Source organism: Indicator indicator, chromosome 28, assembly GCF_027791375.1.
Source record: "Indicator indicator isolate 239-I01 chromosome 28, UM_Iind_1.1, whole genome shotgun sequence".
Lineage (NCBI taxonomy): Eukaryota > Metazoa > Chordata > Aves > Piciformes > Indicatoridae > Indicator > Indicator indicator.
In genome coordinates this window covers 13,221,420-13,245,851 of record NC_072037.1, presented here as the reverse complement: position 1 = coordinate 13,245,851, position 24,432 = coordinate 13,221,420, and the positions used below count along the sequence as shown (strand labels likewise).

Below are 24,432 nucleotides of genomic sequence, written 5' to 3'. Positions count from 1 at the left end.
TGCCAATTGCAGCTCCCAGCTCGGGAGTTGCACCATTCGGGGTTGCACCAGGCCGTGGGGTGTGGGGCTGCTGTCAGGCGTGGGACCGGGCAGGAATGAGAGGCTGTCACCCGCGGGTTGGTTTAGCTTGGCGTGGGGAGGTTCCAGAGCCCGGATTGGGTGGACAGGAGTCAGAGCAGCATCTCCTGGCTGCAGAGAGCAGGGCCAGAGCTGTGTAACTTGGTGGTGTTTAAGAGGCCATTCCCGGGTCCAGCCTGCCCTCTGTCCTTGCCATGGAGCCTGTCCCTCCTCCCCAGCTCCCAGCAGCACCAGCAAAGCTCTGAGCAAACTCTGAAACCTCCTTTGGTTGGCGTCTCTTGAGCAGGGCTGTGACACACAGAAAGCTGAGCAGGAGCAGAGTTTTGCCAGAGGGAGTTTACTGCTGGCTCTTTGTGATGGTTTCTGTGCTGTGGGAGCTGCAGACAAAGCCCCTCCAGCCCTGTGCTGCATATGGAACTCTCTGGCAGCTGTCGGGTCCGGGGCTGCTGCTGCTGTAGAGCCGTTTGGGAACCTGCCCTGGTGGCTGGGAGGGCAAGCAAAAAACCGCAGCTGGTGGTGAGGAGATGCCTTAGATGTGCTCAGCTGGAGTGGCACTGCTGCTGTCCTGACCTGCTCTGTGTGGCTTGTGAAGTGCAGCAGCAAGAGGTCCTGAGTCCCCCTCACTCTGATGGATTTTCCTCCTCTTCCTGCAGCAGGAGGAGGATTGCTGGATGAAGGCCGACCCCAGGGCCCTGAGGCAGATGTCAGAGAGGAACTGGGTTCCTTCGTGAGCAGCTCACACAGCATCCACAAGTGCCCTTCCCCTCAGTGGCTCCTGCAGGTGCCAGGGTGCTGGTGCAGGCATGGCATTCAGGAGGACAGAAGGGATGTCCATCCTTCAGGCCCTGGCCATGACGGTGGCAGAGATCCCTGTCTTTGTGTACACCACCTTCGGGCAGGTACCGCCCGGGGCAGGCTTCCCTCTCCTGGTCCTTGGCTCTTCTCCTTGGGGGCTGCCTGTGGTAGCTGAGGGCACGTGGGGTGATGCTGGGGAGACCTGGGCAGCTTGAGGGTTTGTAGGAATGGGAGGAGGGCCTGGGGGGTGGTGGGAGGGCTGCTCAGGGTGGGCTTGGGGAGGGGGCAGAAGGGATTCCCACATGCCTGGGGCCAGCCTTTCTCTTTGTCAGAGGCACTGCAGAGAGGGTGCTGAAGGCATTCCTCACATGCAGTGGTGCCCTGCTTGGGGCTGCAGGGCTGAGCCTGTGCAGCAGCTGCCCCTGGCTGTGTGCATGTTCTGCAGCATGCTTGGGTTGTGGGGCCTGAGCCCAGGCTTCCAGCTCTGCTGCAGTGAGGGTCTGGGGGGCCAGCGGGGGGATGCCAGGGTGGCTGAGCTGTAGGGCTGTAGGTGCAGGGTGCTGGAGCTGGTTTCTCACTGCTGCTCTCTGTCTCTTGTGCCCCAAGTCTGTCTTCTCCCAGCTGCGGCTGTCCCCGGGCCTGCGCAAGGTGCTCTTTGCCACGGCGCTGGGCACGGTGGCCCTGGCACTGGCTGCCCACCAGATGAAGCGGCGCCGGCGGAGGAAGAAGCAGCTCACTGCTGAGAAGGGAGGCTGCAAGCCGGGGGGCATCACTGTGCCCATCCTGCCCACCAGAAGGGTCTCCTCTGTGAAGAAAGGTTGGGACTGCAGGAGGACTTCAGGAGCCACTTGTGAGGGAGCAGAGGGAGAGAGGAAGGCAAAGCCTTGGGTGCAGGGCAGCAGAATGCCTTCAGAAGCCTGCGGTGGTGCCACAGGCGCAGGGCTGGTTGGCAGAGCAGAGGGAGAGGTCCTGAGCTCAAAGCCCTGGAGAAGGAGGTGGTGCTGAGGTGGTCTGTGCTCTGCCTGGCCAGAGGGCAGCTGGAGGAGCTTCTTGGTGCTTTGCAGTTGCCTCCTGCCACCCCTGAGCAGCAAAGGAACTCTCCTCCCCCAGCCTCAGATCCACCACCGGCTTCCTTGGTGCCTCAGAGCAAAGGAGAGCATTCAAGAGATCCAGGACTCATTTCTGGGTGCTGGGTGCTGCCTTGCCCAACCCCAGTCACACTTCACAGGCTTATGCTCCCCCCCCTGTTTTTTTTGTGGCCTTCCCAACTGCAGGATACTCCAGCAGGAGAGTGCAGAGCCCTGGCAGCAAGAGCAATGATACCCTCAGTGGAATTTCCTCCATCGAGCCCAGCAAACATTCCAGCTCCTCCCACAGCCTGGCCTCGGTAAGGACCAGCTGGGCTGGCAGGAGTGGGGGCACCTCCCTGCACCAGCTCATGTCCTGGGCTTGCTCAGTGTGGATGGTGGCAGAGCAGGTTGTGGGCTGATGGTGTGCTGGGGTCTGGCATGAGCCTGGCAGTGACTTGGAGCTGTCTGAAGTCAGAGACAAGAGCCCCTGGACCCAGTTCTGGCCAGCAAGGGGCTGCAGGAGGGGCACAGCTGTGATCCCCAGGGCTCCCCCTGAGCCTTTCCAGGAGTTGTGCCAGCAGTGGGTGCCACAGGGAGCTGGTTTGATTGGTGAAGGTGTGGGTGGCACAGCAGCTCCTGTAGCAGCACCCAGAGGTTCCTGGTTGCTAAACCCAAGTTAGCTACCAAGATCTGCTGGCTCCTGGGGAGGCTGTGTGGGCTGAGGGCACAGCCCAGTCCTTCCCCCTCCTCCAGAGCCAGGTGCAGGTAATTCAGGCCTAACCAGGCAGCAGAAGCCAGCACAGCTCATCCACCTCCTGAGACACCAAGTGCAGAGGCACTGGCAGCAGTTGTGGCTTCAGGGCCTGTTTTATATCCCCACTGCTCAAGGTTGGCACAAGCCAACCTCCACAGCTCCATGCATGGCTGCTTGGCAGTGTGGGGGCAAGAGGAGGGGAACTCCTCCCCAACTCCATGGGGGCTGTTGGGCACCAGCAGCTCGCAGGAGGTGTGGGCAGAGCTGTGTTTTACCTTCTCCTGCATAGTTCAAGCACCAGAAAATTGCCAGGAGCCTGGCCTGCCCCTGGCAGGCAGCATTGCTGGCACGGTGCTGGGCACCCAGCCTGGCAGCAGTGTTCCCCTGGGTAGCTGGGATCTGCTGGGATGTGTCAGTGGTATGCTGTGGGTCAGGCTTTAGGAGATGTTTATGCACAAGTGTGAAACTGGAGACAGTTGCCTGCTGCTGGCTCCTGCTGCTCAGCTCTCCTGGGGGGAGCTTTGGTTACAGGAAGGAGTGAGAGGCCCCAGCCCCAGGCCTCAGCTGCTTTTGCTGGCAATCTTTGTTGGGGCTGGGGTCACTTCCCCTCCCTGCCAGTGCTTGATACCAGCATCTGGGGCTGGCAGGAGCTTCCTGAGAAACCCTGCTGCCCTGGCAGCTTTGCTTTGGGGCTCCCTGGGGCTGGCACTGCTGTCGGTGCCCTCCTGCTGCTCCCTGTGCACAGCTCCCTGCTCCTCATGCAGCTTGGGTGTAAGCTGCTTGGGAAGGTGCTGCCCTGGCTGCAGAAGGGAAGAGCTTTGCCCCTGCCTGCCCTGGGCACAGCTGGCAGTGCAGTGTGACCCCAGGCAGGACCCCAGGGCAGCACAAGGGCAGGCAGGGGGGACAAGGGCTTACTGCTGACATGTGGCTGCTGGGGGTGCTGGGCTGAGCACTGCTGCCCTTGGAGAGAGCTCTGAAGGTGTTTGTTGCTCCCTGCTCCCCTCCTGCAGATGGTAGCAGTCAACTCCTGCAGCCCAACTGCAGCAGCAGCAGCAGGGGTGTGGGAGGTGCAGGCAGGAGATGCTGCAGCCGTGGAGGACTCCAGTGCTGAGAGCCTCTATGTCCAAGGTGAGCACCAGCTGGGGGTGAGCAGAGGGGGAACGAGGAGCAGCAGCAGCTCCATGCAGAGCTCAGACCGGGGCCTCTCCCTCACTCTCAACTTCAAGGAGTTACAGAAGTCCTCCCAAATTCCCCTGAAGCAACATTTCTGCTCCCCAGGGCAGAAGTGGCTCCAGAGCCCTGTGTGAGCTGCAGGCTCAGCCTGTGCAGGGCAGTGTCTTGGGAGCAGTGTGGCTGATGTGTGACCAGGTTGGGGATGTTCTCCTTACCTTCCAAACCTCACCCAGAAGGGAAGGACACAGCCACATTGCTGCTTAGCAGCTGGGGAGGGGCTTCCTTCACCCCTTGGCAGCCTCACATTCACAGTCTCGCTTTCTTTGCTTGCAGGCATGGAGCTGTTTGAGGAGGCCCTGCAGAAGTGGGAGCAAGCTCTGACCATCAGGCAGAGAGACAGTGCCAGCACCAGCACCCCAGTGCCCTGGGACAGCAAGAGGCAGCAGGAGAGCCTCTCTGAGAACATCTCAGAGGTAGGGCCCCACTCTTCTCTTGCCTTTGCCAGCTGGGGAACGTGCTGGCAGAGCAGCCTGGGTGCTGCAAGCAGTGGAAGAGGTTGGGAGAGGAGCAAATTGAGGGCAGAGCTGGGCCAGACTCTGTTTAAGAGCTGTCTCTGGCTGCAGCTTCCTTATGCAACAGCAGTGGGTGGTTTAATTTCTCTTCCCAGTCAGTCTCGCCCCCAGCTCCTCTGCCCACCCTCAGTCACTCACTGTCATGCCAGCTCTGCAGCAGCACAGGCTGGGGCAGGAAAAGGCACTGGAGAGGAGGAAATAGCTCTGCCTGGCACTGTGGTGTCTGCAGCTGCTGATGGCCACTGTCACTTGTGTGGATGCTGGGTGGAGGAGCAGAGGCTGTCTGTGTGGCTGAGTGGTGATGTGGCAGGAGCCAAGTGCCCTGCTCCTGGAGCAGGGGCAGGGGGAGCTGTACCTGGGGCTGGCTGCACCCACAGGAACAAGTTGTTAGCACAAGGTCTTGGGTGTGAGGGCTCTGCAGGGCAGCCCTCTGAGAGCAGATCTACCCTGGGAAGGCTTAGTGGCAGTCACAGAGCTGAAGGGAGCAGCTGGAGCTCCCCACGAGCTCTCGCTGCCGGGCAGGACCTGCTGTAGTCAGCGTGGAGGATATGCCTGGTTGGTGTTTGGCCAAGGCCAGTCTGGAGCCTCTTGTCCCTCCTTGGGTCCTGGAGCATTTCAAGAGCTGATCTCAGCAGCTGGTTCCCTGCTGTTTGTCAAAGCTTCTGCCTTTGGGTGAGAGGCTCAGCAGGCACAGGGGGGAATGCAAAGATGCTCTGCAGGTCTGTTTCTCTCCTGTTTTTGGGGGGGGTTGGGTGTTGTGGGTTTTTTTCCCATCCTCCCATGCTGCTTACAGCAAACTTTGCTTATGCTTGACCCAAGGCCTCTCACTGATCAGTTCTGGATCGTTTGCTGTGCTTTCTGATGTGATTTTCCCTTGAAACCAGGCAAAAGCCACAGGCCAGGACACTTAAGTGATCTGTAGCTCCTTACCTGGGTTTATGTGACTGTGGCAGGCTAAAGCTCTAAGGTTCTTCCTTTTTTAACAGGAAAAAAGTGAAGCTGAAATGCAGCAGGGCCGGGCAGGCTGTGGGGGAGCCTGCCCTGGTCATTAGCTGCCTTGGAGGACTGATGAGCCCTGGTCTGAAACCATTTAATCTGCAAACTGCAGATCCCATTTGACTGGAAATGTCCTCCCCTGGCTGTGCTGCCAGGCTCTGCCCAGCTGGCTGGCTGAGGTGCCACCTGTCCTTGTTGCAGGAGGAGTCCCAGAGGAGGGAGTTTGCTGAGAAGCTGGAGGCCCTGCTGCACAGAGCCTACCACCTGCAGGAGGAGTTTGGGGCCTCGCTGCCCTCAGACAGTGTGCTGCTGGACCTGGGTATGCAGCTGGGCCCCCTCCCTGCCCGGCCTGGTCCTCTCTGTAAGCTGGCAGTGAAGTGCTGGTGGTGGGGGGAGAGGAGCACAGGAGCTGGGGGAAGTGGTGGTCCCTGAGCTCCTCTTCCTCTCCCCAGAGAGGACTCTGATGCTGCCGCTGGCGGACGGCTCCCTGCGGCTGCGCACGGAGGACGAGGACAGCTCAGCCTCTGAGGACTCCTTCTTCTCTGCAGCAGAGGTGACTGAAGTCTCAGCTCTGTGCCACAGACCAGCTGCAGGCAGTGGGCTCCAAGGGGGTGGAGCAAAACACATCTTTGTAGATGCTCCAACACCGAGCAAGAGCCCCAGGCTGGGGGGTCCGTGGGTGTGGTGGGAGGAGCTGCATTAGGGGCATGCTGCAGCCCTTCCAGCCAGCACCTCTGCCACCTTCCCACCTACTGCAGCAAGCATGCCAGCAAGGGCTGCAAATCCAATGTGAGATGGCTTGGGTGTGGCCACTGGAGGGGTGTTGAGCTGTGCAGGGCTGGGACAGCTTTGAAACTGCTGGGAAAAGAAATCTCTGATGAAGCCATGGGCCCAGAGCTGGCTGGGCACAGAGGGTGCATCTCTTGTGCACAGCTGAGGGTCTGCAAACATCTCATGAAATCACTTTGCTCTTCCAATGTCTGTCACCCCCTCTGCAGCTCTTTGACTCTCTTCACTTTGATCAGATCCCCTTCCACCTCTCCAAGCCAGTAGCTGCCTATGAAGAAGCCCTGCAGCTGGTGAAGGAGGGGAAGGTTGCGTGCCGGACGCTGAGGTGAGCTGGCAGCTGGGGCTGTGGGACCTGTCCTGCCTTTCAGCAGTCTGAGCACCTCCTCTGAGAAGCCCTGTAGCCAGGGATTCCCTGTGGCCTGGGAATCTCTTGGCATCCTTCCTGCTTGCTTTGGCTGCCCAGGGAAGTAGCCCCAGGGTTTAGGACACCTGCTCAGAGAAGGTCACTGTCCCTGGAGGTGTGCTGAGCCTGGCCAGCACAGTTCTGTCTGCAGCAGCCTTACAGAGGTGCTGTCGACCCCAGGAGCTGTGCAGAGGGCATGGTGCAGTGACTCTCCTAGGCACAGGGTAGGAGTTGGTTGTGGAAGGGGAGCACAGACACCAGCAGAGCTGAGGCTGATGCAGTCCTTTCCCTCCAGGACAGAGCTCCTCGGCTGCTACAGCGACCAGGACTTCCTTGCCAAGCTGCACTGCGTCAGGCAGGCCCTGCAGGTGAGCTCAGCACAGGCTCTGCCCCACACCTGCTGCACCAGGGGAAGGCTCTGCCCCTCTAGAGCAGACAAAGGAGCAGAAGCTCCCCTGGCTTCCTGTAGTCCTGCCCTGATGGATTTGGGGAGGGTGCCCTGGTCACTGTGCTCAGCTGGAGCAGTGGTTGTGTGGCCACTGGCACTGCTTCAGCTCTGGGATGGATCAGGGAAGGGAATTTCAGAGCACCTGGAGCTGCTGCTCCCACTTGGGGGCTGGAGTCAAACCTGTAAGGTGGAGGAAGTTTTCCTTCCTACCTCATCCTCTTCCTGGCACTGTGTGTCCAGAGCCTCCGAGGAGCAGCTTCTGTGCCCTGGCCCTGCTCTGTGGCTCTGTCACTCCCAGTCCTTCAGCCCAGTCTTCTCCTCCCTTCCTGGAGACAGCAGTTTTGTTTTAGCCTGCAGCTCATCAAAGATTACTGCTTCTGGTATCTGCAGCATCACACTGCTCTGGCCTCTCCCTTGCCTCCCAACTCAGAATCCAAGCAGGCACTCACAGGAGGTTTTGTGTTCCCTTCGCAGGAGCTGCTGGAGGATGAAAGCAACCAACTGTTCTTTGGGGAGGTTGGGAAGCAAATGGTGATAGGGCTGATGACAAAGGCTGACAAGGTAGGAGCACAGCTGTGTCTGTGAGCATTGGGGATTTGTTCCTTCATCCCAAAGCAGAGCCTCTCTAGTGTGCTGAGAGAGCAAAGCTTGGCCTGCATGCTGCTGCCTTTGCTTTTGATCCTGTTCAACCAAATTCTCTTGAAAGAGCCTCTGTGCACCTCCTGCCCACAGCCTGATCCTGTGCCTCACTGGAGTGAGCAGAGGGTACAGGCTGTGCTTCAGCCATGGCATCGTCCCCAGGAAGGGGAACAGAGGATCAGACCTTGGCATCAAGGATGTGCCAGTCCTGCCATCACTGCTCAGCCACTGCTCAGCCCCTGGCCAGGCTGATCCTTGCTCAGTGTTTGTCCCTCAGTGCCCAGTTTGCAGGCAGAGGGAAATGGAGCAGGGCAGAGCTTGGAGTGCCAGCTGAGCCTGGGCCCCTCTGTGGCTCCCAGCAATAAATTCTCTTTCTGCACAAAGTGTCTTGGCTCAGGACCTCTCCCAGCCACAGGCCTGGGTGTTGATGCCAGCTCATGGCAGAGGTCAGGCTGCTGCAAGGTGCCCACAGCTGCTGTGCCTTCAAGTGTTTTGCTTCTCTGCTTTCCCAGAACCCCAAAGCCTTTCTGGAGAGCTACGAAGAGATGCTGCAGTATGCACTGAAGCAGGAGACCTGGGCAACCACCCAGCAGGAGCTGGAGGGAAGAGGGGTTGGTAAAGATGCTTGCTCTGAAAGCTGCACAGGAGCCAGGGGATAATGGATGTGGGACCAGCCCAGGCCTGAAGGAACTGCTGAGGAAACAGAATGAGTGCAGTGGTTGGGGAGGGCAGGGGGAGTACCTGCTGGGCTGTTGAAGCCTCCTGGCAAACCTTGCCCTCAGCCGTGGCAGCTCCACTGTGGTGAAAATCCCAACCCCCAAGCTCCACATCCCAGCTTTCTAGAGGGCACAAACTCCTGCTGTCAGCTTTGTTTGCCTTCCTGCTGGGGTCTTCCTGGACACAGGGTGTAGCTCCCTTGGGCAGCCCCTCTCTGCTGGCTGGCAGCTGTGTGCCCAGTTCAGCCCTGCCTTGGAGGCAGACTTCAGCTGCTGAGGGTTTGGTGCCTCACAGCAGAAGACTTGGTGCTGTGTGGCTCTCTGTTTTAAGCTTCTTCCCTTCCCAGCCTATTGTGCTGTCTGGCAGGTGGTGTGCATGAGTTTCTTTGACATTGTGCTGGACTTCATCCTGATGGATGCTTTTGAGGACCTGGAGAACCCTCCCTCGTCCGTGCTGGCTGTGCTGCGCAACCGCTGGCTGTCCGACAGCTTCAAGGAGACTGTGAGTGAGCAGCAGCAGGGCTGGGCTGGGCAGGGAGGGGGACCTGGGATGAGTCCCCCCTTCAGGAGTCCCTAAAGCTCTCATCAGCAACCTTCTGGACATGTCCCATGTCCCAGGAAAGCTTCCCTCCTGTGGAAAGCAGCTGGCTGGCTGCAGCAGGCTCACTGCTGCAGCAGCCTCTGGCAGCGATGCTGTGGAGCTGCTAGGAGCTCAGAACACAACTCAGGAGTGAGAGGAAGGAGATCAACAGTGTAGAGGAAAGTGTAGGCTTAGCTGGGGGCTCACTGTGGGGGGGATCTCAGCAGGTGAGGGTGCAGATGGTAGGGCTCTGCTGCAGTCCCAGCCCAGCTGTGGATTAAGTCCTGGTTGGCTGTGCAAGCTGAGGAGGGGCTGGCTGGGGGCACCTCTCGGGGCTTGGCTGCATCCAGGGGGGTTTGACAGCTGTGTCACTGCCAGACCTCAAAACCACTTTGGCTTTTCTGGAGTGGATCTGGAATGCCTAAATCTGCTTCCAGACCTTGTCCCTAGTTTGAGTTGTTGGCACAGGAGGGGCCCTGATTGCTACCTTGGTGGCAGTGTTGGTGATCTGGGCTTTGTTTCTCTCCAGGCTCTGGCCACTGCCTGCTGGTCAGTTCTGAAAGCAAAAAGAAGGCTTCTGATGGTAAGCAAAATCAGCAGGGAAAATCTCACTGCACCACTCCGAGTTCATTCTCCCTTTTCCCTAATGTGAGGATTCCAAAGGCAGCTCTGCCTGGCAGCTCTCCCCTCTGTCCACTCCCAATGCCACAGAGTGCTCACAGGCACCAAGGAACCAGGGACTGCTCCCCAAGTGCAGCTTCCCTGCTGGCAGCATCAGGAGAGGCTCCTTCCTGCACTCCCAGGCTGGCTCCAGCAGCTGCTGAGGCATTTCCCTGACATCTGTGACCCTCTAAAGCATCACAACACAGTTGATGGACCTGGGGAACAGGAAGCTGCAACTTCCCAGCCCCAGCTCTGCCCCAGGGTCTGTGACCTCTGGCAGGTTTTCAGCTCCTAGCCCACAACCAGTTGCCATGATTGGATTTGCCTTGTAATGGCAAAAGCACCAAGCCCCTGCCCTTGCCCTGCAGGTCCCAGATGGGTTTATCTCTCACTTCTACTCCGTATCGGAGCACGTCAGCCCTGTCCTAGCCTTTGGTTTCCTGGGGCCCAAGCAGCAGCTCTCTGAAGTCTGCAGTTTCTTCAAGGTGAGATGGTTCTGCTGTACCTAACCCCTGGGGGATCCTGCACCTGTGCTTTGGGTGGCTGCTGGGGCACTGTGTAAAGACCTCTTAAAAATCCCTGGGGCTGAGATGCAGGTGGCTGACCTTGGACTGAAAAGAGCTCCCAGCACCAGGCAGCAGAGCTGGGAGCAGCAGTGTGGGGTGGGGGCAGCTCATGCCCTCAGCGCAGGAGAAGCTGATGGTGCCTGTGCTGAGGCAGCATCTTGGCCAGGCGTGCACAGGATCCTCTGACGGCTGCAGTGGAGCCTGGATCCCCTTGTTCCTGTAGATACCTCGGGAGAGGGTGTGCTACATGCATGAGGTGCTTGCAGGGCTGCTGCCATGGACCTCAGCACTGCTCTACTGGCCTCTTGCAGAGGCTGAGGGTGTCCCTGGCCTGGGGCAGATCTGTGCAGGACTGCCTGGGGGGCTCCCTGCTTGCTGCTGGCAGGTGGGAGGAGGTGTGCTGACCGAGGGCCTTGCCCTGTCCCTGCAGCAGCAGATCCTGCAGTACCTGAAGGACATGTTTGACCTGGACAAGGTCAGGTACTCGTCGGTGCCAGCGCTGGCCGAGGACATCCTGCAGCTGTCGCGGCGCCGCAGCGAGATCCTGTTGGGCTACCTGGGCACACAGCTGCCCCCCAAGGCCAATGGGCTGCTCCCTGCTGACCCTGAGCCCCTCAGGGAGCTCATCTGATCCCAGCCTGGCTGGGAGGAGTTTTGTACCACGACCTTCCTCCTCCCAGAGCGGGAGGAACCTCCCTGCCCTGTGGGGTGGTGGCACTGGGACCCTCAACAGAGTGCCCATGTGGGACCTCTGCTCTCTGTAGCCAGTAGTGTTTGCTGGGATGGATCCAGGACCACTTGCCAGCTTCCAGTTTGAATTCCTTCTTTGTTCCACCTTCCTCTTCTTTTTATCATCATTTTTCACGTGTCATATAAACCACAGACTGCCTGGGGCCAGACATTTGCCCACCTCTCTTGAAGGAGGGCACCAAGTGCAGCTGCTCTGCCTGGCAGGTCTCCGTGACGTTTGCCATGGTTCGTGAGAGCAGGGGCACCACTGCTCCATTCTCCACTGGCCCCTTAGCTTCTCCAGCAGGCTTTGTTTGCTTTGGGATTTCAGGATCATGTTCTGCTGTGGTCCCACAGCCATCACAGGCAGTGTGACTGGCTAAGGTTTCTTTCCCAGGGAGGAGGAAATGCTTCTGTAAAGCACTGAGTTAAACCAGGCTGTGAGCAGGCTGCAGCTCTAGGGAAGCTGCTCTGTGTCCTCTGCTGCTCTGTGCCAGGTGAGGGGCTCTGTGCCATGGTCAGCCTGTCTGAGGAGCTGCTGAGGTCTGTTTGTCCTTGGGGCAAAGCTGCTGTGAGGAGGAGCTGGGTTTGCATCCTGCAAGTGCACAAAGTCTGTAGCCCATCCAAGTGCCTTGTGTGCTTCAGAAGCAGCTGTGGAGGCAGCTGGGGTGGGGTGGTGCCTGCTGCTGTCAGGCACAGGGTGCTGGATGTGGTGTGTTAAGAGGAGCTGTGTGTGCAGAGAGCTGGAGCAGACTGCTGGGGTCAGGCTGTCAGCCCTGCAGAAGGTGGTGTGGGGTTGGGTGTAGATCAAGGGGCCTTGGAGTGCTGGGAGGAGCTCTTCTCAGATGGTGTGACCCTGGTGGCACCTGAGCTCTGGCTGCTGTGGCATAAGTGCTGAGCTGAACACTGGTGGGGGATAGCAGCAGAGGACTTGAGGACTTCTCCTCAAGGGGTTAAATCAGCCTGGGCTGACACTTGGAAGACTTTACCACTGGTGGGGATCTGCAGGGGCTTAGCAGCTGGGAAAGAAAATCCTTCCGGGGGTTCTGCACTGCAGTCCTGCCTGACTTTGGGGAGGTTGGAGCAAGCTTCACCAGTGGGTCTAGTACCTACTCAGTGTGTATGCAGAGACTGCTCCAGATGGCTTTAGGAGAGGCTTGATGACCTCCAAAGCACAAATCCAGGACTACAAAAGCATGAGGAAAGCTCTGCTGTGTGGGATCAGTGTGGCTTGGGAGAGCAGGGTTTGATGTACTCCTGTAGAACATTCCTCTGCCATGTGTGAAGCTCTGAATGTAAACCTGTGCCTCTCTTAATTTCCTAAAGCTGTACAGATCTTGGTTGGCTTCTTTCTTTGCAGCTAATGTTTTGGTTTTCATACCTTAGGCTGTAGGCAAGCAAATAAACTTCCCTCCATGACTCTGGGCTCTGCTTCTCAGTTCTCTGGTGGAACTTGCTAGCAGCTCACCTTTGGTTTGTGATGGAGGGAGCAGTGGTGGTGATGCCTCTGGTGCTAGAGTGATGGTGTAAAGAAAAAAAAAAAAGTCTCTTTCTTCCTGGAGTCCTGCAGCAAGTAAATGCCAGGGGTTTGTCCGCATGGGGGCTGCTGGCTCCACTGAAGGCAAGTCACAGAATCACAGAATGGTCTGGGTTGGAAGGGACCTCCAAAGGGCATCCAGTCCAACCCCCTGCAGTCTGAAGGAGCATCCTCAACTAGATCAGGTTTCCCAGAGCCCTCTCCAGCCTCACCTTGAACATCTCCAGTGCTGTCTTGTGCTGGAGCAGCTGTAAAAGAACCAACTCCACACCGGTGCTGCCAGCCGTGGCTGCAGACTCCGGGTTTCGGTTCGCAGCTGCTTCTTTTCCCTGGCGCTTTTGATGTTGGCTGCGCTGTGGGCAGGGCAGCAGGCTCCGAGTGTGCAGCAGCCCCGGGGAGGAGCAGGAGCTCTGCAGCACTGCCCCGGTCCTGCAGCTCATCTCTCGGCCTGCCAGAGGGTGGGAAAGGAGCTCAGAGCCTGTGCGCTGCTGTCAGCTGCTCATCTGCTGAGCGCTGCAGGAAACTCCCCTCCCTGTCCTGAGGCAACCACAGCACCTCGCAATGCTTCCCTTGGCGAGGGGGAGCTGGAGCCGGGCGAGCGCTTTGCTTCTGCACCGAGGAGTTCAGAACACACCGGGCAACGAACCCCCGGGGGAGCGCCGATGCCAGTCTGGGGGAACTCCGATGCCAGCCTGGGAGAGCGCCAGTGCCAGCCTGGGCAGGGCCGCGCGGGATGCAAATCAGCGCTGCGGATGCGGAGCGGTTGCCGTCTGCCGAGGCGCTGCGGGGTTGCCATGGTGTCAGACTGCGCTCCGCACCCCTCCGGCGCTGCCTGCTGCCTGCCGCTGCCGGCGGAGCGCAGCAGAGGCTGCTCTCTGTGTTGACATTTTTCTTCTCATCTTCAGGAAGGAGTGGGTGAAGGCAGCAATGAAGCCCACAATTTTCAGCGCTTGTCACGGTACAGAGATCAGCTGTAATCCACTCTGCCAGCACAGCTCCGTATTCAGGAGCTGGGAAGGAGGAGATTTATTTAACTTGAATGGTGAAAGCAGTAAATCACTCCTGCTGCCTTCGAGCAGGCTGCTGCAAGGGACTCAACTCCTGCAGCCCTTTCTTTCTGAAGAAGCTGTTAGTGCTGATTTTTCTCCTTGCAGAGCCAGGAAAAGCACCAGCTTTGAAGAGGCTCTTGAAATTAATCGGACTCAGTTGTAATTGTCTGAATACACCTGCAGGAAAAGTAGCACTTCATGGTGAACACAAATCCTGCTCCCTGTGCTGTTCCCCTTGCCTGTGTTATCATTTCTTGCACTGCTTGTTTCTTTTTTGTCTCAGTTTTAGCTTTTAAAACTGAATTAACTTTGGTCGCTTGGGCTGAAGGTGCCTTTGCCTTCTCCTTTAGCTCACTTTGGAGGTGCTATGCTTTGCTCTTCCCTTGGGCTCCCCAGGTGAGTGCTGCTCTCTGGGCTGTCCTGTGGGAACCTTCATTGCACTTTGGCCTTCACCATGTTTGCAGTGGCCTGAGGTATTTGGGGGAAAGAAGGAAAAAGAGGTAATGGAGCTACTGCCTTGCCCGGGTGCTGCTTGGCCTTTGCAGAGCCTTTGCAAGGCTGTGCAGAGGATCAGCAATCCTGCTTGCTCCGGAGCCTGTTCATGCTCTGTATTTGCCTGTCCGTCTTCACAGTGGAGCTGCTGCACCTTTGCAGAACTCCAAAGGAGAGAGGGATCAAATCCATCTCCTCCCTGTGCAATGCGTGTTTAAAAAAAACCGCATTTCCGACACCGCTGTGCAGGGCAGGTAGGGATCCCGCGCATCGCCCTGCTCGCAGCCATGGCTGCGGGAACTTTTCCAAAGCAAAATTCCCCTTTTTACCCCCTGGGCGCAGAGCAGCCCCTCAGCCGCCCGCAGCCCTCCCTAGGTGCAGGGTGCAGCGGTGGCTGCCATGCAGCGGCTGCGAGGGGCGCGGTGCGGCGGGCACTGCCCCGGGCCCCAGACCAGTTCGCCGCCGAGCCCCTGCCCCAGCCCCCGGACGGCCGCCCCAGCGCCGCGGCGATTGGCTAAGGGCTGGCAGCAGTGGGTCACAAGAATTGGCTAATCTGCATCGCTCCTTCCGCCAATGACGGCGGGCACTGGCGCCCGCCTTTACTTCGATTGGCTGTCTCGATACCTGCGTCCCCTTCCTATTGGGCACCAACGCTAGTTGGCTATTGGCTGTGCCGCTCCCCGGGTTGGATTTTTAATTGGGCGGCTGTGGGTTGGCCGGCGCCTCACCTGCGGTGCAGTCTCATTGGTCCGCCGCTCGCCGCGGCCCTGCCCATTGCTCGCACCGCCCCTGAGGCGCGCTGCGATTGGCGGCGCCGGCCCGGCCCGGTATCCGGGTAAGATGGCCGCAGTCGGGGAGTGCTCGCTGCCCGCGCCGTGGCGGCCGCTCTCCTTCACTCACGTCGAGTACCCCGCAGGTAACGCTCCGCTTACGCCCGCGCCCGGCCTCACCGGGGGCCGCCGCGCCCCGCCGCGGTACCCGCTCGCCGCTCCCCGGGCAGCCCCGAGGGCCGGGCCGGCGGCCGCCAGACAGTGAGAGCCATGGAGCGGGGCGGCAGCGCCTGCGCGCTGGGCGGGGGCCGCGCTGCCCGGCAGCGAGCCGCGGGGGACCGGGCGCTGCGCATGCGCCGAGCGCCAGGGGCGGCCGAGCTCCGGGACTCCGAGACCCAGGCGCGGCGGGGACCGGGACGCGGCCCTGTCCCGCCAGCGTGGGGCCCCGGGGCGGGGCCTGGCCGCCCCTGTCTCCCGCTCCTGTCACCCTCTCTCCGCACCGCCGCTTCACCTCGCTTCGCTCCGCAGCCCCCGGGCCGTGCAGAGCTGCCCCTGCCCCTCGAGGTGCCGGCCCCGCCCGGGGTGTGCCCACGGCCCCGGCTGTCCCCTCCCTGCCCAGCCTAGCCGTGGGTGTCTGGCTGGTACGGCAGGCTGGCTCCGCGTCGCTCCGAGCCAGCTGGCCCCGGGGTGCCCTCGTGGCATCCCAGTGCCTGGCAGGGCGGCGCTGCCCCTGCGCCGGTGCCGGTGTCGTGCTTCAGGTGGGCAGTGCCGGGAGGGCGGCAGGGATCGGGCTGTCCGCGGGTCAGCTGCTGCCCAGCCGGGCCTGGGTGAAGGCACCCAGGGCTGTGGTGAGCAGGGACGGTGCCTGCGGGCAGGGAGGGATGTGCCAGCTGGGACAGTGGTGCCATCCATGAAGGTCCTGTGCCCTGTCCCTGTGGCACTGCCCAGCCTGTGGTGGGATGGATCCGTGAGCAGCTGCCTGAGCAGTGCCTCGGAGCTGGACCTGAGGAGCTGCTCTTCAGCTGCTGGGGGTGAGACAGAAACACTTCTGTTGGCTCAGGGCTTGCTGTGCTCAGAGCTGGCAGCAGAGGCAGGCTGTGAAGTGTCCCTGGCAGTGCTCAGACCCCAGTCCTGCTGTCTCTGCTCTTGGCATTGCTGCTGCTGGCAGCTCCCTGGCTTGCTGTGAGGTGTGGCCCTGGGTCCTAGGGCAGTGGTAGGGCTTTAGCTCCTGGTGAAAGCTCTCAGCAGTGCAATGCCCAAAGCTTCTGAGGGGCTTAGTGACTTTCTGGGCTGAAGGTGCACATTTAGGCAGGGGATGACATGTGGCAGCCCTGGGGAGCTCTGGTGCTGGAAACAGCTCATTTGGTGCCTCTGCTCCTGGATCTCTGTGGTGCTTTCTGTTGGCACTTCTCTTCGGTTTTCCCCTTCTGCCAGCCCCCTTCTAAGTCTATTGATCAGGGTGAAGTGCTGAGGAGATGAGCACCATGCTGGGTCAAGTGTGGAAGGCTGTAAATGGAGACCAAAGACTGAAACCTGAAGGCAGCTGGGGTACAAAAGTGTCTTCCTGTGCTGTGGTGCAGAGAAGTGAGCTGCAGTGAGGCAGGGCTGCTGCTCTCACCTGCCTCTGGGGAGGCTCTTTCTGCCCTGTCATGCTGCAGCCCAGCCCCACACAGCTGCTGGCTGCTGTTCCCAGGGCAGTGCTGCTGGGGGTTAATGCAGCCCTGAGCTGCTGGAGAGGGACAGCACAGGAAATGGATTCTGCTTTTACCAGCATCAATTATTCAGCTGCCTTGGCATGTGCCACGCTGCTGTGTGGCAAACGTCTTCTGATCCTGGCTGATCCCAGAGCCTGCTGGCCTGGAGTGCAGCCTCTGAGCCACTGCCAAGCATCTCCTCAAGTCCCATGGCTGGAAGGGCCTCCAGATCTGAGCTGCTGCTGACCAGCTTCCCTCTGCCCAGGGTGCCCCTTGCTGGCACCAGTGCTGGCTGCTCTCTGGCAGATTCAGCTCATCACTGTGCCTGTGAGGGAGAGGAAGGAGGTCTGCAGGAGCCTGCTGGTCCTGCCTGTCCTTATCTAACATTTCCTTATCAATAGCAGCCCCCAGACCCCCATCCCTGCTTGGGGGGCTGCTCAGGTCTCCAGGGCTTTTGGCAGTGCCAGCTTTGAGCAGGAGCAGACTAGGAATGGCAGAGCAGCACTGTGCCAGTCAGCTGCAGGCTGCTCTGGGTAGGGATGGGGAGACCTTGCTGGAGAATTCCCAAAGGGAATGTTGAGATCAGACATGGGGAAGAAACCAGCAATGGCAGCAGCTCTTGAGTAGGGGCTAGGCTTTGAACACCCCCTCCTGGAGCTGCTTTCAGGAATGCTCTGTCCTGGAGCTTCTTGTACCAGCAGCTGCACCTTGGTGAGGCCAGGGCAGGGCCTGCCAGCACTGGGCTGGTGCAGGTGGGCAGGGACCAGCCCTCCCCTGACTGTCTGTCCAGAACCCAGCTGCTGAGTGACTGAGGTGGGTGGACAAGAGCTCTGCTCTCAGGATCTCTCATTGCTTCCTGAACCCAGCTGGGCTCTGGGCCTGGCAGCATCTGTGGCACTGAGCTGTGAGCTCCACGTGGTTGTTTCTGCTCCCCTTGGCAGTGGTGATTCCGTCGGGCACTGTGCAGGCAGAGCTCACTCAGGTCTGCTGCCCATGGCCACAGAGCTGCTCTGCCCTCTGCTTTCCTTCTTTCAGCTGCAAATCTGAGCTGCTGCTGTGGCCCTGCTGCCCTCTGTGCCCTCTGTTTGCTGTCCCTTTTCAGGCAGCCACACCAGGATTGCATAACCAGCAGTGTGGAGCTCTAACAGCAGGCTGTGCTCTGCTCTTCACCCTGCCTGCTGCTGCCTCCCAGGGGGGTGCTGGCTGCTGCTCTGGGGGGTGCTGGCTCACCCTGAGGGGTTTGGGTTGAGAACTCAGCTCAACCCTCTCACCCTGGCTGTGGCATTAGTGCTGGTGTCCCCCTGGGCACTGCTCTGCAGGGGAGGGCTGTGGGATGAGTTTCACTGGAGACCCATCCCAGTCCCTGCTTGCTTTGGGGTGTTCATTATTATCTGGAGAAGAGAAAGCAATCCTCCTCCCTGCAGTGCAGCTGGGATCCCACAAACCCTGTAAGGGCAGCCAGCAGCTTGCCCTGCCAGGCCCTTTGGTGCAGGGCCACAGAAGCTCCCTGTGCTGGGAGGGTGCCAGGCACAGCCAGGCAGGGCTGCAGCAGGGCTGCTGGTGCCCTGAGTGCTCCTTGGCTCAGCCCTTCTCCCTCCATCAGCTCCTGGTGCTGCTCTTTGGTGCTGCTGTGGGGATGTTTGCTGTGGTCACCCTGCCTGGGGCTTCTGCCCAGGGTGCAGCTCCCCAGCCAGGGCTCCTTGGTGGCTGAAGGGGCAGAGGCCACTCAGCTGGGTGGCTGCTGGGGTGCAGGGCTCACATCCCCTGCTTCCCTTCTGAGCCAGAGTTAAAAGCCTCCTGGAGGCATTTGTTCAGTTCAGTGCATGGCTGCAGGATGTGCAGGGCTGGGGGAGATGAGGACCCCCAGGAGCCTTCCCTGGGGTGCTGCCTGCTGGCTGCGTGCAGGGGAAGTGGTGGTGGAGGAGTGAGGTCTGTGGGGGATGTGGTCAGAGCTGCACTGCAGACAGGTTCAGCTGCTGGGGCAGCTCCAGGGCTCCTGCTGAGGGGTGCTGGGGGAGATGCTGAGTGGAGGCTGAGGCAGGGGGTACAGAGCCTCACCCCTCTGGCTCTGGGTTGCCTTCAAATGGGGGTCACTGCCTGGTGCCTCGTGTCCTGAGCTCCCTCCTTTGAGGCAGGATTCACCTGGCTGAGGGGAGCTCAGTCCCCACAGCAGGTCCCTGGAGCTGTCATCTCCATCCCCTTGGTGCTGCTCTGGAGCATTTGGAACTGCCCTGGAGCAAGACAAACCTGCCCCAGCCAGCAGGAGGAGCCTCAGCCTTGTCTGCTGCTTTTGGGTTCAGACCAAACCAGAGCCCCACTGAGTGCCAGCCTGGCACTGCTGAGCTTTGCTCCTCCTGCTCTCACAAACCAAAGCTGCTGCCATTAATCCTTGCTGCTGGTGGTGCCAATGCCAAATGTCCCCAGAGCCTGGTACTGCAGAGGGCCCTGTGGGCTGCAGCTGGCGTGAGCAGAGCCATGTGGCAATGGCAGCAGGAGGGACTTTGGAGCCCAGCAGTGCCAGAGTCCATCTGGCCAAGTGCCTGGCCTGGGCAGCCTGGTGCCTTGCCATGGGGAGAGTCCAGTGCCAGCCCTGCAGGGGCAGCCTGCCTCCTCCTGCAGATGTCTTTGGGGGCTGGTCCCATCTTGCTCTGGCACTGGGTGGGCAGAGGCAGGCCTTGAGGAGCAGGGCAGGCAGGGCCCTGCCTCTGGGGGCTGCCTGGCCTCACAGCAGGTCTGAGCAGTGTCTGCTGTCCTGAGGGAGGCTCTGGGGGTGGCTCTGCTGCCCTGCTGTGAGTGCTGGGAGCTCAACCACTTGAGCAGCTCTGATTTCCTTGGATTCTCGCTGCCAGCTCTCCAGATGCTTCCCTGTGTGGCCTTCTCCAGGGCACAGAGGCAGGAGAGCCTTGGACCAACACAGAGCTGCTCTTCACTGGTGCTTGCCTGCTCTTGTGGCTGGGGGATGCAGGATGAGGAGGCAAAAGTCCCTTTGCTGCTGCTCAGTTCTCCCTGGGGGTCCCTGGGCTGGGAGCTGTTGGCAGGGGGTGCTGGGTGAAGGCAGAGGCTCCTCTCTGCACTTTTTCTCCCACTGTGCTCAGCTCTTTGTGCCCTCCTGTCCTGCCCATGCTGCTGGGGTGCAGACATGGGGAGACAGAGCAGGGAGCTGACCCAGCTGGGACCTCGCTGCAGGGGGCAGTGGGGAAGGATTGGCCTGGGGAGTGCTTGGGCAGCTGTGGCACAGGGAGACAGCAGCCCCCACCCCTGGTGGAGTACAGAGGCTCTGGGCCCACAGCCATGGCACTGCTGTGAGCTGGCTGGCACAGCTCTGCTGAAGGGTGCCAGGCTCCTCGTGCCTGCTGCTGGAGCTGTGTGAGCTCTGCCTCCTCCCCTTGTCCCTCTGGGGCTGAGCCCTGCTGCAGTGCTGCTTTGCCCTCTGCTCCCTGCCCCGGGGCACCAGCTGCCCCAGGCTGGGCTGGCAGTGCCCGTGGGGCTAGCAGTGATGTGCTCCTCTGCTCTTCCCCCAGGTGACCTCTCTGGCCAGCTCCTAGCCTATGTCAGCCTGGGGCCAATATTCATCATTGTTGGTTTTGTGACTCTCATCATATTCAAGAGGGAGCTCCACACGGTGAGCCCTGCCCTGCCCTCCTGCCCTGCCCTCCTCTCCCGCCCTCCCTTCCCCTCCCTTCCCCTCCTGCCCTCCCTTCCCCTCCTGCCCTCCCTTCCCCTCCTGCCCTCCCCTTCCCTCCTGCCCTCCTCTCCCACCTCCCCTCACTCCAGGAGGCTTTTCCTCTTCTCACCTCCCAGCCTCATTCCTCTTGTGTCTGCAGAGAGCAGCTCAGGCACTTAGCTCCTGCCCCAGGCCCACAGGCTGCCTGGCCTGTGGCTGTTCTGCTCCTCTCTGCTAGCCCCGAAACGTGGAGGAGCTGTCTGGGGAGCTCAGGAATGCTGCTGCAGAGGGGGAGCAGCCCCAGGATCCAGCAGGAGCAGAGCAGCAGGAGGGCCCTGCAGGGGCTGGGGGCTGGGACCCAGTGGGGTGTGCAGGAGACGGGACACAGACCACAGCCTGCAGTGGGGCCTGGCTGCAGTGGGGCCTGGCTGCAGTGGGGCCTGGCTGCAGTGGGGCCTGCAGTACTGCTGCCCCTGCTCTGCTGGGCAGGGGGAATTGGAGTCACAGCCAAATTCCATCTGGGAGGGAGGAACCTCCTGTGACATTTGCCCTCCATGAGCAGATGGCAGTGGGGCCAGTGAAGGGTGCTGGCAGCACTGCTGACACAGGGCCCTGGTATCATGGGAATCAGGGCAGCTGGGCATGGGCTGCCAGGTTCCAGCTGCCAGGTTGCAGCAGCCAGGGCAGGCAGCTGCTCAGCTGTGGCAGCCAGAGGTTTGCTGTTGACCCAGGAGAGAGAAGCAGCTGGAGTGAGACTCGCAGGGTTCCAGGGGCTGGCTGGGTGGGGGCCAGGCCAGAGCTGGGGTTGGTGATCTGGGGGGGCAGGAGCTGAGCTGCAGCCTGGCCTGCAGGCCAAGCAGTGAGGAGTTGCTTCCTCAGCTGGAATGGAGCTGAGTGCTGTGGGGGCAGTGCAGCTTCTCCAGCTGGGAGTTCAGCACAGCAGCAGGACTCACCCAGGGGGGCTGTGGCACTGGCACAGCTCAGGGGAGGCTGAGGGCAGCAGCTCCAGGGTGGCAGCACTCAAAGCGCAAAGCCTCACAAGAGCCTTCTTTAGGTCTTTATCCAGTCACAGTGTGGGCACTGCCCCAGTTGGGCACTGGGCAGAGGCAGTGCCCTGGAGCCTGCCCTGGTGTGCCAGCAGAGCTGCTGGGCAGGCTCCTCCTGTGCCCCTGTGCTTGAGGCTGCACACACAGTGCCAGGCACAGGGTAGGCTGGCAGGGCAGTGCTGCCCCTCCTCAGGCAGAGGCTTTGGAAGCTCCTGGTAGCCAGCCCAAGAAGTGAGACCCATGGTTTGTGTGGGCAGGGTAGGCACTGATGCCATGGCTGCCTTGCCTTTGCAGATCTCCTTCCTGGGGGGCCTGGCCTTCAACGAGGGAGTCAACTGGCTGATCAAGAATGTCATCAGGGAGCCACGGCCCTGCCAAGGTACAACAGGGCACAGCCTGCCCCCAGGCACCCTCTGCTGTGCCCCCTTTGGAGTTCAGTGCTCCCTGGGGGCATTGAGGGCATTTGCCCCTTGGCCTCATGCTGGCTGTGGAGGTGTGGGTGTGAGGGGGCTGGCAGAGCCCCCCAGGCAGGGCTGTGCCAGCTGCTGTGGGCAGGGCAGCCCCTGGCCATGCTCTCCTGTCTCCCCAGAAGCTCATTCAGCAGTGGGCACCAAGTACGGGATGCCTTCCAGCCACTCCCAGTTCATGTGGTTCTTCTCTGTCTATTCCTTTCTCTTCCTTTATTTAAGGTAAAGTTTCCACCTTGGCCTGGGGCTGTGGTGGTGGTGAAGCACCTGGGGCAGCACCTGGCTGGGTGCCTCTGGGGGGCTGGTGGGAAGGGGGTTGTGCCAGGGGAGCTGTGCCAGCCCTGCCTCTGTCAGTTGTTGCCAGTGCTGGAGACAAGGCTCTGGGGGGGAGGGCTCCTGTGCCTGCCTGGCTGCGGGTCTGAGTTGCCTTTTGTAAGCTCTGGTGGCCCAGCAGAATGGCACAGAGCGGGCACAGGGAGGAGGGCAGAGGAGCTGCTTCCTGCCAGTCTTGCCAGGGGGGTGCCTGCAGTCCTTTAGCGGGCAGGGGTAGATGCTGGGGGCTGGGTTCTGGTGCTGAGCTGAGGGCTCTCCTCCCTGTCAGAGCTCCCGTGGGGTGTCAGGGGTAGGTGGTGGGTGGTGGTGCTGGGCTGGTGCTGAGTGCTCTCGTCCCTGGCAGGATGCACCAGACCACCAACGCGCGCTTCCTGGACCTGCTCTGGCGGCACCTGCTGACCCTGGGCCTGCTCACTGCTGCCCTGCTGGTCTCCTACAGTAGGTATGGAGCCTCCTGTGCCTGCTGCTGTCACAGATCCCAGGCAGCCAAGAGCCAGCAGGAGGCTGCCAGGGGACCTGCTGCAGGTGTGGTGCTTCACGGGGGCATTTCCAAACCCTGAGCTGAGCTCCCAGCAGCTCCATGGCCTCAGTCCAGCCCCACTGCCACCACTGCCCCTGGCACCCTGCCCTGGCACCGCCCTGGCTGCAGCACCTGGGGCTGGCTGCAGCACCTGGGGCTGGCTGCAGCACCTGGGGCTGGCTGCAGCACCTGGGGCTGGCTGGCCTGCAGGGGTTGGCTGTGTGCAGGTAGCACGAAGTGAAGCCTTGCTCCTGGCTTGGAGTGGTGCCTGCTGGAGCCTCTCTGCTGACTCTGCTCTGCCCCTGCAGGGTTTATTTGCTTTACCACACCTGGAGCCAAGTCCTATATGGAGGTGTGGCAGGAAGCATCATGGCCATAGCCTGGTTTGCCTTCACACAAGAGATCCTAACCCCTCTCTTCCCAAGGATAGCTGCATGGTGAGTCTCTGTCTCTGGGCTCTGCAGGCTTGGGCACTCTGGGGCCTGCTGGTTTGCTGACTGCAGGAGTCCCTTGCAGTGAGCTGGAGGTACCTGGCACAGGAGAATGTCCCTGGCCAGGTGCTGTGGGCATTGCAGCTGGCAGCTGACACCAAAGAGAGGCAAAGATGCTTTGGTCTCTGCAGTTTCAGTTGTAGCTGCACAGGGCCTGGCTGTGAGGGGGCTGCTCAGAGCTGCCTGTTGCAGGCCCAGCCCTGGGCTCTGTGCAGGGTTGCAGTGGCTGCAGTGTAACCTGCCTGTGCCTGCTGCATGCATGGCAGAGGTCAGGTGTGCCAGGGCTGTGTGGGCAAGGCAAAGAGCTGCTAGGTTGGTAAAGCTCTGCCAAGGCTGTGGCTGGAGAAGCTGCTCAGGACCTGTCCCAAGAAGTGTCTGAGCACTCAGTGCCACTGCCACGTGTGGCACAGACTGGAAACACTGAGGGAAGCGAATGCAGCAGGGGTGGGATTGAGTCTCACCAGGAGCCGTTTTCCCAGCCTGAAGAACAAGGGAGCAGCTTTGTCTGGAGCAGGTTTTGTGCACTTTATTTTTCTGGGGGCTGATTCCTTTCCCCTTTGTCCACCTTCTCCCTTTTCAGGCCAATTTCAGAGTTCTTTCTAATCCGAGACACCAGCCTCATCCCCAACATCCTGTGGTTTGAGTACACAGTGACCAGAGCAGAGGCCAGGTGAGTGCTGGGCACGGGGCTGGAGCTCTTTGCTTCCTACCCCCAGAGCTGCTGTGGGCAGAGCAGTGCAGGGGCAGGCAGCAGCAGGCTGTGGATTAAGTGCTGCAGCTGGGAGGTGAGAGCTAGGGTCAGAAAGGCTCCACTGCAAGAGCATCTCACAGACTCATTGCACTGGAAGGGACCTTAAAGATCACCCAGTGCCAACCCCCTGCCACGGGCAGGGACATCTCCCACCAGCCCAGGCTGCTCAAGGCCTCATCCAGCCTGGCCTTGAATGCCTTCAGGGAGGGGGCAGCCACAGCCTTTCTGGGCAACCTGTGCCAGTGTCTCCCCACCCTCACTGTCAAGAATTTCTTCCTCCTCCCCAGTCTCAATCTGCCCTCCCCAAGCTCATTTCCTTGCCCTCAGGCCCCTGCCCTGCCAGCAGGTCACAATCCTGCCCTCAGCCTGTGCAGCCTGGTGCTGGTCCATGTGGGACTGAGAGCAGGGAGGGCACAGAGGGGGCAGCTTTGGTTTTGAGTGGAGCCAAGCAGAGCCTTGCTTTTCCCCCTGCCCTGTGCCCTCTGGTGCCCCCCAGCAGCCCCTGGGGGGCTGGGCAGGGTGCTCAGCCTGCCCCTGTTGTCGTTGCAGGAACAGACAGCGCAAGCTGGGCACCAAGCTGCAGTGAGCCCAGGGCCTGGGCAGAGACAGCCAGGAGCAGAGCTGGGCCAGCAAGGAGCCCTCCACAG

General features: G+C 60.5%; 2 protein-coding genes across 3 annotated transcripts; both read left to right on the top strand.

Moving 5' to 3' along the window:
* The first annotated feature begins 881 nt into the window (after nucleotides 1–881).
* MIGA2 (mitoguardin 2) lies at nucleotides 882–10,873 on the top strand. Its single transcript, XM_054393438.1, has 15 exons — nucleotides 882–977; nucleotides 1,480–1,690; nucleotides 2,148–2,260; nucleotides 3,708–3,825; nucleotides 4,204–4,343; nucleotides 5,640–5,757; nucleotides 5,891–5,991; nucleotides 6,437–6,552; nucleotides 6,926–6,998; nucleotides 7,553–7,639; nucleotides 8,230–8,328; nucleotides 8,801–8,935; nucleotides 9,543–9,596; nucleotides 10,045–10,161; nucleotides 10,673–10,873. The coding sequence occupies exons 1-15, from the start codon at nucleotides 882–884 to the stop codon at nucleotides 10,871–10,873; spliced, it is 1,779 nt and encodes a 592-aa protein (XP_054249413.1).
* A 4,016-nt stretch (nucleotides 10,874–14,889) lies between these two features.
* DOLPP1 (dolichyldiphosphatase 1) lies at nucleotides 14,890–24,371 on the top strand. Of its 2 annotated transcripts, XM_054393474.1 has the most exons (8): nucleotides 14,890–14,965; nucleotides 20,035–20,135; nucleotides 21,518–21,602; nucleotides 21,813–21,912; nucleotides 22,367–22,465; nucleotides 22,852–22,980; nucleotides 23,615–23,704; nucleotides 24,335–24,371. In XM_054393474.1, the coding sequence occupies exons 1-8, from the start codon at nucleotides 14,890–14,892 to the stop codon at nucleotides 24,369–24,371; spliced, it is 717 nt and encodes a 238-aa protein (XP_054249449.1). The 2 variants fall into 2 exon arrangements, with proteins under 2 accessions (XP_054249449.1, XP_054249450.1); XM_054393475.1 differs by lacking the exon at nucleotides 22,852–22,980.
* Nucleotides 24,372–24,432: the final 61 nt, after the last annotated feature.